Below are 12,738 nucleotides of genomic sequence, written 5' to 3'. Positions count from 1 at the left end.
GTTAATAAGGGTCTGATTTATACAATCTAGTCTATAATCTAGTGTATAATCTAGTTCAAAGCCAGTTGAGGCTGGCTTTGAACTTGTGATCCTCCTGCCTCACCCTCCCAAGCTGCTGGGATTACAGGCGTGCACCACTGCACAAGGCTGGAAAATTAATTTTAAATGCCTACTTATAATCTTGTTGATTGCTTGTTGAGTTACTTAATCATCCATTTATCATTATACATTTTGATTTTTTCTAAGTTTTTATTCTTATAAATAATGCTCAATAAACATTATTAGGAGAGCTGGGACTTCTACATTGTGTGCATTGTCCTGAGAATCAGGACACTTTGCAAGGATGTTGTGACAGGCCTTCAAGGGAGCTTTTCATTTAGTGAAAGCAAAGCCACAATCCTAAGGTGGTCTTGGTGGGGAAAGGGTTTGGGGTAGTGGAAAGGGAGCTGGCACAGAAACACAGCCAGGATCTAACATCAGGGAGCAAAAGTATCTACTAGATAACACAGTCTGATGATGTTCCACTGGCTAATGTTAGTGCCCTTTAGTGAACTCCCACTTTCATCCATCATGCCATCATTTTGTATTTTAATTGATGGACAAGCAGTACTTTTTGAGAACAGGCACAGGAAGAACATCAGCTTCCCTTGCTCTTTCCGCCACCTCCCCACACACCCCAAATACACTAAACTGAATCCTGCAAGCTTAATAGAGAGATGCCCTAGCCAGCAGGCACTGGAAATAGTTTATCTTAAATGTCTTCCTCATCTTTCTATTTTCATTGTCATTTCCCTTTGTTCTTCCAGGCAGAGGTAGGCTGGTAGAGATGTAATGAGGCATTTTCACTGTATCTCTCCACTCAGTTTTGATTCAAGGTCCCAATACTGTTTCATAACTTAGAATCCTATTGCAAAGTTGGCTTATGATTTTGAAGATCTTAAGATCCCCAAGTGATGTATCCAAATTCGTAGAAAACCATAACATCGATCAATATTTGTGGGACTTTCTGAGTAACTTAGGTTACCGTGGGATAAGCAGATTATAGGGCATTTGTTTTTGAGCTCTTGCTTTTATCAGGCACTGTGAGAACAAGAGCATTGTACCTTCAGGCTGAGAGCCTTCACCCCAGTCCAATTTTAACATGAGGTGGAGGGGAAGGGCCTTATATACTACAACACAGCCATCTGTGGTGGTACCTGGATGCTAATGTAAGTCAAGGATGTTCTGATATCTCTTTACACTTGTTTTCCTTTGTTATTTCTTTAGTATTTACAAAAAATAATGACTTATATCGTATACCTTGTAATAATAGAAACTTTTCATACTAAAATCTATGTAATGATTTTCTTTGGAGTAAGAAAAATACACTGGTAGTTCCTATAAATTGCAGAGTTTCTTTTACTCAAACAAAATTTAAAAAAGAACTGTTCCAAGTTTACCTCCTCCTTAATATCACTTTCTTCTTGCAGTTCTTCTTCCAGGAATCCACTTGAAACTAGTTCAAAAAAGAAGGTGTGAACTCAACTACTGAAATGTGGGTCACAATTTCAACTAGTCGAACTGTTAAGTTAGACCATATTCAACTCATTCATACTGTGATCTGACATTGTGATCTGACATTGGTGTGAAGCGTAACCTTAAAAAAGGCTTAGATATATTTTATTATAAAGATCATATAACAATGTGCAGAAAGTTTGAAAGGTAAGGAGACAAAAATCATCTTTTATCCCAATATCTCCAAATACTTTCAATATGTATTTGGAGTGCCAGGCACATTAAGTAATAAGGACACCTAAGACAGCACAATAGTTTTAAGATCCTATGCCTTTTTTTTTTTTTTTTAGATAGTACAACAGCAGACCAGCAAACATACAATCAAAACCAAAACCAACTTGACATTGGCCTATAGGACAGTACATGTTGGGCTACTGGAGTGTACAGGAGAGTGGTTCAGTGAGGTTTGGAATTATCATTGATGGCTCCCTGAAGAAAAAATTAAGATTAAAGGGATAAGAAGGAGTTAGCTGTATGGAATGGAGACCTGAGGGTAAGGGGATGTTTAGAGGGTTCTAGGCAGAAGGAGTGTTTTGTGAAGGCTCAGGTGTGGTACACACCCAGATCTCCCATTTCAGGTGAACCATTAATAGTTTGCTATGGCTAGGTTTTGGAGAAGGAGAAGAGACATCTGATGAAGGGGCATATGGTGAAGGACCCATTAATATTTCTTGTGGACGCTTAATCTTAAATTCAGTGGGAACCTATATAAATACAGTACTTTATGTCCACTTAGTTTCAAAATCATGCAACTGTAATGTAACAAATTATAATTCACTTAAAGTTAGCAACCTAGTGTTTTTATCATTGGCATTTTTACTTGACATATATCCTAGGTCCTTCTCTACATTACAAAATAGAAAATTTCTTTTTAAATTATTTATTTGTTTGTTTATTTTTGGTACCAAGATTGAACTGAGGGATGCTTAACCACTAAGCCACCTCCCTAGCCCTTTTTCATATTTTATTTAGAGACAGGGTCTTGCTGAGTTACTTAGCTCCTTGCCAAATTGTTGAGGCTGGCTTTGAACTTGTGATCCTCGTGCCTCACCCTCCCAAGCTGCTGGGAGGCACGAGGCTGGAAAATTAATTTTTAATGCCTACTTATAATCTCGTTGACTGCTTGTTGAGTTACTTAATCATCCATTTATCATTATACATTTTGATTTTTTCTAAGTTTCTATTCTTATAAATAATGCTCAATGAACATTTCTATTTCTTATTTGCTTATATCTTTAGGATAAATGTCTAGAAATTATATTGTTTATAAATACCTTTATGGCTTTTGCAATCTCTATAACTTTATTAATGTATTCTGGTACCAACAAAGTAAGTACATATAGTAAATTTACAACATTTTAAAATCAATAAGTATTATTATTCTTTTAAAAACTCACTAATAAAATAAACCAAATATCTAATTTGTTATTATGTTATTACATCAACAACCTTGAACATTTTTCTGCATTTCACTTTCAATTTCTTCATTAAATTGTCCTTTGTTGTGCTCTCTTTGGCAGCACACAGACTGAAATTGGAACAATACAGAGAAGATTAGCATGGCCCCTGTGCAAGGATGACACGCAAATTTGTGAAGCGTTCCATATTTTTAAGTAGGACCTAATCTCCATCATGTGGAATTAGGCCCCAGCTTCCTTAATAAGATTCCTGTGGCACAAGAATTAAAATCAAGAATCAATAAATGGGATGGACTCAAACTAAAATGTTTCTTCTCAGCAAAAGAAACAATCTGTGAGGTGAATAGAGAGCCTGCATCTTGGGAGCAAATTTTTACCCCTCACACATCAGACAGAGCACTAATCTCTAGGGTATACAAAGAACTCAAAAAGCTAAGCACCAAAAAAACAAATAACCCAATCAATAAATGGGTCAAGGACATGAACAGACACTTCTCAGAAGAGCATATACAATCAATCAACAAATATATGAAAAAAATGTTCATCATCTCTAGCAATTAGAGAAATGTAAATCAAAACAACTCTAAGATTTCATCTCACTCCAGTCAGAATGGCAGCTATTATGCATACAAACAACAATAAGTGTTGGCGAGGATGTGGGGAAAAAGGTACACTCATATACTGCTGGTGGGACTGCAAATTGATGCAGCCAATTTGGAAAGTAGTGTGGAGATTTCTTGGAAAATTGGGAATGGAACCACCATTTGACTCAGCTATCCCTCTCCTTGGTCTATACCCAAAGGACTTAAAAACAGCGTACTACAGGGACACAGCCACATCAATGTTTATAACAGCACAATTCACAATAGCTAAACTGTGGAACCAACCTAGATGCCCTTCAATAAATGAATGGATAAAAATATGTGGCATATATATACAATGGAATATTACTCAGCAATAAAAGCAAATAACATCATGGCATTTACAGGTAAATGGATGGAGTTAGAGAAGATAATGCTAAGTGAAGTTAGACAATCCAAAAAAACCCAAATGCTGAATTTTTTTTTTTTTTTAAATATAAGGAGGCTGATTCATAGTGGGATAGGGAGTGGGAGCATGGGGGGAATAGACGAACTCTAGAGAGGGCAGAGGGGTGGGAGGGAAAGGGAGAGGGCATGGGTTTATTAATGATGGTGGAATGTGAGGATCATTATTATCCAAAGTACAGGTATGAAGACACAAATTGGTGTGAATATACTTTGTATACAACCACAAATATGAAAAATTGTGCTCTATGTGTAATAAATATTGTAATGCATTCTGCCGTCATAAATAAATAAATAAATAAATAAATAAATAAATAAATAAATAAAATTGTCCTTTATTTATTTCTTCATTACTAATATGGTTATTGACACTCAAGATTTTAGAATTAATTTTTATATTTCTAAATTCTAACATTATTTTTCCTTTAAATAAATGACAACTATTAACTTCTATTGTTATTATTTATTTCAAAATTTAATTCTTTACGATTTTAAATCTCAAAATTATTTTTCAAATTTTAGTCAACAGATTTTTTAGGAGTTATTAAATTATCATTTATGTTCTGATATAATTTTTATCATGTGAAATTTGTAGGAAGAACAGAATTTATATCAAGATTACCCATTTAGTTCTAGTGATTTATATGTCAGTTCTTTTAATTTTTATTATTATTGCCATATAAAATATTTTAATTCGGGGGAAGAGCCTGAAGTTCCCTCATAAATTTTTTCATATTATTAAGATCATTATGCATGTTTATTCTTATAGATAAAATACAATAATTTCTAAGCGTAACTTGATATTCTGAGTTCATGTATGAGTATTGAATATGGTGGTTGAAAAATACTCTAGGCAGCATGAATATACCTGTTCCAAATATATATATGACTATTTTATAAAAGAATAGTAAGTTCTCAAATTTCCCAAAAGAAATAACTCACTTATTGATCCTCGTTTCAGGGAAGTTTTAGGTGTAGACATATACTTTCTTGTGTTCCATGTGTGTTTTTCCAGATCAATTGAAGTTTGAATAATCATTATTTTTGTGAAATCTTCTGTGCCTTGTATCTGTAAGTTCATAGAATGCAAGTTAATTTCTGAATACATAAAATGCAATTAAATGTTTCTCTAGTTAGCTACTATTTCAAGTCCTCTCTAAATATTTAAAAGATGATGAAATTATCAATAAATCAACAGAAGTAAGACAGATATCTTAAAATTCTTAGGCTGATTGTGGGAAGGTCAATATTCCATATACTGTCATTGATTTTTAAAAATATTTTTAGTTGTAGGTGGACACAATATCTTTATTTTATTTACTTAATTTTCTGTGGTGCTGAGGATTGAAACCAGTGCCTCATATGTGTGAGACAAGCACTCTACCACTGAGCTACAGCCCACTCTTATTGATTCTTAAAAATATTTTATTTTTCTTCCAGATGAGAAAATTATGAAGTTTAATTATCATTAAAAAATTAATCAAAGAGTTTTTCTATATGGCAGAAAGAGTTTTAAAAATATTTCAAGAAATCAATCCAACATGTGCTGGTTTTTAATGCATTGAATCACACTGATACTGAAATCCACAATAAGCGGGGCTGTGTGAGTAGGGGATAGACAGAGTTAGACAAGTGTAAGGGGGCTCTGGGACTTTCTTGTGTGAGACAATGCAAGAAAGTTAAGGTGAAATGATTGGGTTTATGAGTGCCGTGCCTTAAATCAGTGAGGGAATAACTGGGTGGTACCTGTAGGCAGGTGGGGTGCAGCTGGAGGAGGCGGCGTTAATAGGGAGCATAACTTTGGGGTTTACATTTTGTCTGTAGTGAGCACAGTTTCTCTCCCCACGTCCTGGTGCAATGATGTCCTGAGCAGCTTTCCCCTGCCACATCCTTCCTCATGATTTTCTGCCTTCCCTCAAGCCCCAAGGAACGGAGCTGCTATCTGACTGCAAATCGATGCTTTACCAAAGCAATCGATGAAGACTGTATGTGGCTGTCATGGGTGTTTATGGAGTGGGGGGGAAAAGAGGATAATGGGAAGGTAGAAAGTTGAATTACGATAGCGACTTTTCTGATACTAATACATTGTTGGACATAAAACATATTGGCCTGAAGACACAAATCAATATTTCTTTACCCGATGGCATGTTATAGGAATTAAGAAAGGTGCCTTATAAAGTTTTCGTGACAGACAATCTTCTACGGCTCCATGTATGAGGATAACATAGGTTACACTTTCATCATAGATACCAATTTTGGTATTTTTTGGTATATCTCTTATGTGCATGTTATAGAGCTCTAATTGCATCTTATAGTTCCAGTCCTATAAGAAAAACACAATTTCATAGCCTATTGATTATTTATGAAGTTTAATATAAATTTATGGTCAATTTTGGCAATATCTTAATGAGAAGTTTGTACAAACACCTCTCACCTCATAAGATAAATGTTCCCTGATTTTTTGAGCAGTAATTCCACGTCCAATTTTTAGCCACATTTTATCTTCCATGCCAGGATATTTTTGTCTAAAGGCTTCATACAAGTGAGATTTTGGAATAAAATATGTCTGGGAAAAGGAAGATATAAATTTAATATTTCATTCTCTGCACCTATGGTTGAAGAAATAAGGTTTTCCCTATAATAACATTAAAACTAAGATTTTCAATTTAGTAAGTTTCTTACTGTGGCTTGGAAACATAATAAAATGTATATATTGGTCACAATTTTTGTGATCTTGTCTTGTACTAAATTTTATTTTTATTTTTGTGATGTGGTGTTGGTGAATTGAACCCAGGAACTTGCACATGCTAAGCAAATGCTCTACCACTGAGCCACATCCCTAGCCCCACAGTACTAAATTTTATTTTATTTTATTTATTTATTTTTGGTAACAGGGATTGAACCCAGGGACTCTTGACCATTGAGCCACATCCCCAGCCTGTTTCATTTTTTATTTTGAGACAGGGTCTCTCTAAGTTGCTCAGGACCTCACAAAGTTGCTGAGGTTGGCTTTGAACTTGCAGTCTTTCTGACTTAGCCCCACTGAGCTGAGATTACAGGTGTGAACCACCATGCCAGGCACCACTGCACTAAATTTCAAAAGGCCACACGGTCCAATGAGAAGTTCTTTAGTATTCTTCTATTAAATTGTAGGTATGTGATATTGTGTGAAGTTTTGATATATGTACACATTGTAAAATGATATCTATTACCTCACCTGCTTATTTTTATTAATTTATTTTAAATTAATAATAATAATAATATATACTTTTGGGTAATGACCCATTTGTAGTTATTTTTTACTCTAGGTTACTACTTCATATTTCTTTGTATGACTCCTGATGATACATTGTAGAATTCTGTCTTTGAAAATTGTTGATTCTTGCTGGAGTTGGCAATCTATATACAATCTGATTACTGTGAGCTTGTGTCAGCTGGGTTTTATGATTTGCTTGGGCCAATCAGCAGAAAACCATATTTTCCAAGACAGTGCAACTTAGAAACTCTTTTCCCTCATGATTCTGCTAGGGCTTGCTCTTAAGCTGTTAGGGTGGATCTATAACAAGCCCCAATCAAGATCATGATCATCACTCCTAAAGTCTATTCTTTCTTATTCCTTAACTGTCTACTTTTGGTTTTAACAAGTATCTCCTTCTCTGGCATGATAGAACCTTAAAAGTCCCCAATCCTTGATGCTTCTAGACCTCAAAAGTCTCTATTCCATTTTCAACAGCCTAGTAAAGCTGGGCACAGTGGCAGACTCCTAAAATCCCAGCGGCTCCAGAGGCTGAGGAAGGAGAATCACGAGTTCAAAGCCAGACTCAGCAATGTAGAGAGGCCCTAAACAAGTTAGTAAGACCCTGTCTCTAAATAAAATAAAAAGGGCTGGGGATGTGGCTCAGTGGTTAAGTGCCCCTGGGTTCAATCTCCAGTACCAAAACAAACAAACAAACAAATAAAACAAAGCCAAAAAAGAATAACTAAGTCACTCTATTTTTACTCATTCTGTGCATGTGCCCTCAACAGAGGGCTTGTGCAGAACCATCCTGCAGACTCCCTGAGTCTCTGCAGTTCCTTTTTTTGCTCCCTGCTTGGCAGATTTCCACCATCTTAACCTCCCCCATTTCTCTTTCCATGAGGTTCTTACCTGCTGCATCATGGGTGGGATCAGGGTGCATGTGGGGCTTACATTGTGAATTTCTCTTAAGGTTTTCAGGCATAAACTGCCTATTTCAATGGCTGAAAACATTTACCTCATATATTTTGTCAAGTTTTGTAGTCATATATGGTTAGTGTGCTAGTAACTTCATCAAAGCCTGAAGTAGAAAGCTAGTATTTAAATTCAAATCCTAGGTATCACATAATTTCACTTATAAAATTTTTAATTTCCATCACCCAATGACAGAAATGTTTCAAAAATATAACATGTCAATTATCATACTTAAACAAAATTAAAGATAACAGTATCATCTGATATTCTGCTGATATTAAAATTTCCTAAATTATCTCAAATAAACTCCTAAGAATTGGTTTGTTCAAATTAGGACAATTATATTTGGTCACTGTATTTCCTAAGTTTGTTTTTAATAATTTTCTCTTGCCTTCTTTCCCTCTCTCCACACACTATTTGTTGACGAAGTCAGGTCATTTGTCCTGCAGAATCTTCTATATTCTAGATTTAGCTAAGTATTCCTTCCTAGTGTCACTTGTTTTTAGCTTGTATTTTCCATAAACTGGGTTGATATAATAGTTTGTAGAGCTATAGATTTTCTCTTTTCTTGTAACTTCAAGAATGGAAGTCTCCGTTCTTTTTGAGTTCAAATCATGCCAATGGGACCCCGCACATTGAAGATGTTGTCTTCAATCATCTCTAAGGAAGTTTTCCATTAATTAATTCTTTCACTGCCATATCAAAAGAGGAATTTAACCATATGGCAGGTTCACTTTCAGAAGCCATTTAGCTGGATATTATGCTAGGTGAGTACTACTTTGCAATAAAGTTTGCTCCTTTACTTTTCTTATTTAAAAATAATAATAAATTGAAACTAAACAGTAGACATATTACACATTGAAAAGACCTTAAATTTTATATTAGACATTGGATGAGGTACCACAGTAAGACATAGGTGATGTTTTCTAACCTCCACTACAGTTTTGCAGGTGGCAGAATATTTCATTGGCTCATTAGTTAAGCAGTTTAACTCTCCTATTATTTCACCGCTGAGCACATAGTCTGTGTAAATGACTGGGTAAGCTTTCTCCTCTGTCTCCAAGAGTATTGTCTCATTCTCTGTACCTAGATTTACTCTTTTAAGCTGTTCAAGAACAAAGAAACAGAAAAATGCGTTTGCCAGGTAATTTATGTTGTCCAAACTGTCAACCTTATGGTTTCTTCCCACTTTGGTTTCAACAATTATAATGCATACATGTTATTTTAAAAATGAAAATACTTATTTTTCCTTAAGTAACCTATTATTAGCAATGACCTAGACACAAAGCATTCATAAATACTCTGATCTTTTGAATTTCTTCTGCTCAGCCAACTATATCTACTTTATATAAACATAAAATGAACAATAATTTATAATTTTCTGTCTTAAAACATGATCCTTTTGATGGATTCTTACTATCTAGGCGAAAATATGACTTAAAAGGTTATATGTATTATTATCCATTCTCTCTCATCAACAGTATTATAGTTTGAGTGGTATCTACTGCCCTAAAAATGAACTATGCAAACTATGTACTTCTTAACATGGAAAGATATCAATTATCAATTTTATAATAAAAGTTTTTCTTAAACTAATGCTCACAAGTACATTTATAAATAAATATCCCTGATTTACCTTTACCATCCCTGAAATAATAATATAGATTCCTTTTGGCTCATCACCTTCTTCAAATATATCATTTCCACAATCAAATGTTACAATTTTAGCTCTTTCCTAAAAAAAAAAAAATCATGAAATACGTAACTTACCAATGATATTTTGGCAGTGGTTGAGAATGTTGAAATTCACATTTTAATAAAAGTGTTACATTTTTAAAGTAAATATTGTAAATGTTCAGCAAAATCTAATGTATTGGTAATAAGTTTGTAAGAGGAAATAGAGATTATGAATAATAAAGAGGCCGGTAGATATTCATGACTATTTTAAATTTCAGCTGGAGTGTTTATATATGGGTGAGGAAAGAAATAATCTAAAAATGAGGATATAATGGAAGAATGAAAATGCTTCATGTGAGTGAAAAATAATGGAAACAGATGAAGGTTTGTGGCATATATTCTATTACTTATGTTTATGAAATAAATTAAAAAATTCCTTCACTCTAAATGTTTTAAGTAGGTGAAAAGATATAATTGGTCTTTTGGCACTTGATTGACATAGAAAACAAATATTATTGAAGCCAGTTAGACCCATTTATTTCTTAATTCCAAAAACTTTCATTGAGTAACCACTATGCAGCATGCAAAGTGAAAGAAACTGGATATTCAAAAGATGAGTGAGCTCAAAAAACACAGTAGGTGACAGAGATGTAAAAATAATTGTCATATAATGAACTTAACGCTATAATGAAAGCACATACTGGAAACGATGGTAGCACCTTTGGTCCTCCCAAATCCAAGATGGACTACAGGATGGTAAGGAATTGGGCCCAAGGCCTACTTCTCTGAGCACCTCTGGTGGAATGTTTCTGGAGATATAATTAGCATGTAAATTTTGAAAAAAAAAAAAAAAGTGGAACTGAAGGGCATTTCAAGGAAAGTAAATAGCACCCACAGATAAATGGAATTAGAAAACAGTGTCAAGTGTGTGGGGCACCATGAGTGGATGGGTAGGAGTAGAATATTAGGGACTGATGACAAATGGGAAGTAGGCAGGGAGCCCGTGGTAGAAGGACTGTGCGTGTCATTTCAAAGGGATTTTGATTTTATCCTACAGATAATCAGGAACAATTAGAGAGTTTTTAACTTAGAGTGTATCATGGCCAAATACTTACTTTTGAAAAGATTAGCTGTTGGTACATGAAAGATGATATTACTAGCAAATAAAAATATTACCTGAATAAAGTCTATACGGTCTTTGTCTTTCTCAAGCCACGGAATGTGATACATAGTTTCGTCAACAGTTAGTGGCTTGATAACAGATTGAAAATCAAGCACCTCTCTTTTTCTGGCCATGATTACCTAAGACCATACAATTTAAAAAAGAAGATGAAACAAACTGGTGTTCCCGGAATGTTAAAAAAAAAAAAAGTCATTTTCTATTATTTCCTAATCTTGATCTTCTGAGATTTTTGTTCTTGCATAGAAACATCTGACCTCTTCTCTCTTATGACATCTTTGCGTTTCTTTGTATGATCATCATTCTAAAGTAGTAGCTTGGCTTTTTAAAGCAAATCTTCTTACTGAAGTATAGCAGATGTCCAAAAAAATATGCATAAATCATAAATGTCCACACAAAGCAATGGAGTGGCTGACCATGGACTAAAAACTCCGAAACCATCAGCCAAAATAAACCTTCTTCCTTGCTTTTGTCAGGTGTCAAATTTCTGATACTTGGAAGATAGGGTCCTTTTTGTGTGTTCTGTTTTCTGCAAGTTTTATATGATGTGCTTCTGAGACATGTGCACAGTTAACTGTTATGGTGTTGAGAGGTAAGAGATAGGTAACTGATACTGTGCTAAGGACTAAACTTGACAGACATTAACCACAAATTAGTATCCAAACTTTCCCCTGGAATATGTCAACCCTTCAGTAGGTTCTAGAATTACAACATGGTTACTTCAGAGAGATTCTTCCAGTGCAATTCCTGTCTAGGTGGGGAAAAAGACTCAAGAGCTCTCCTCTCACTTTTGCGTGTGTGTTGGGAATCAAACCTAGGTAATCACTCCACTGCCAAGCTGCACCCAGTCCAACAATCAGTTTTTGAAAAAAAATAATTTCTGAGCAATAAATTGTATTAGTAACCTACTGGTTAGGCTCCCTTGAAGTTTTATTTTTTATTATTGTTTATTAGATTAACTTATTATTTTTATTTTATTTTTTTTTTATTATTGGTTGTTCAAAACATTACAAAGCTCTTGACATATCATATTTCATACATTAGATTTAAGTTGGTTATGAACTCCCAATTTTACCCCAAATACAGATTGCAGAATCACATCGGTTACACATCCACATTTTTACATAATGCCCTATTAGTAACTGTTGTATTCTGCTACCTTTCCTATCCTCTACTATCTCCCATCCCCTCCCCTCCCATCTTCTCTCTCTACCCCATCTACTGTAATTCATTTCTCTCCTTGTTTATTTTCCCATTCCCCTCACAACCTCTTATTTGTAATTTTGTATAACCATGCGGGTCTCCTTCCATTACCATGCAATTTCCCTTTTCTCTCCCTTTCCCTCCCACCTCATGTATCTGTTTAATGTTAATCTTTTCTTCCTGCTCTTCCTCCCTGCTTTGTTCTTAGTTGCTCTCATTATATTAAAGAAGACATTTGGTATTTGTTTTTTAGGGATTGGCTAGCTTCACTAAGCATAACCTGCTCTAGTGCCATCCATTTCCCTGCAAATTCCATGATTTTGTCATTTTTCAGTGCAGAGTAATACTCCATGGTGTATAAATGCCACATTTTTTAATCCATTCATCTATTGAAGGGCATCTGGGTTGGTTCCACAGTCTAGCAATTGTGAATTGTGCTGCTATGAACAT

General features: G+C 34.7%; 1 protein-coding gene and 1 non-coding gene across 2 annotated transcripts in view; one reads left to right on the top strand and one right to left on the bottom strand.

Annotated features, from left to right (window-relative positions):
- The window catches only part of Slc9c1 (solute carrier family 9 member C1), a 72,829-nt gene that overhangs the window by 2,370 nt on the left and 57,721 nt on the right, over positions 1 to 12,738 (bottom strand). The window contains exons 20-26 of the mRNA XM_048803847.1: positions 11,082 to 11,207; positions 9,865 to 9,963; positions 9,160 to 9,333; positions 6,453 to 6,584; positions 6,156 to 6,341; positions 4,961 to 5,087; positions 1,440 to 1,495 (exon numbers count right to left, since the gene is read on the bottom strand). Of these exons, the coding sequence (XP_048659804.1) occupies positions 1,440 to 1,495; positions 4,961 to 5,087; positions 6,156 to 6,341; positions 6,453 to 6,584; positions 9,160 to 9,333; positions 9,865 to 9,963; positions 11,082 to 11,207 (900 nt within the window). The remainder of the gene's footprint in view (positions 1 to 1,439; positions 1,496 to 4,960; positions 5,088 to 6,155; positions 6,342 to 6,452; positions 6,585 to 9,159; positions 9,334 to 9,864; positions 9,964 to 11,081; positions 11,208 to 12,738) is intronic.
- LOC125617025 lies at positions 3,059 to 3,165 on the top strand. The gene has a single exon (XR_007347882.1). It is a non-coding gene; the product is annotated as a U6 spliceosomal RNA (small nuclear RNA).

This window comes from Marmota marmota, unplaced genomic scaffold (genome assembly GCF_001458135.2).
Source record: "Marmota marmota marmota unplaced genomic scaffold, marMar, whole genome shotgun sequence".
NCBI lineage: Eukaryota > Metazoa > Chordata > Mammalia > Rodentia > Sciuridae > Marmota > Marmota marmota.
This window is presented reverse-complemented; position numbering and strand designations above follow the sequence as displayed.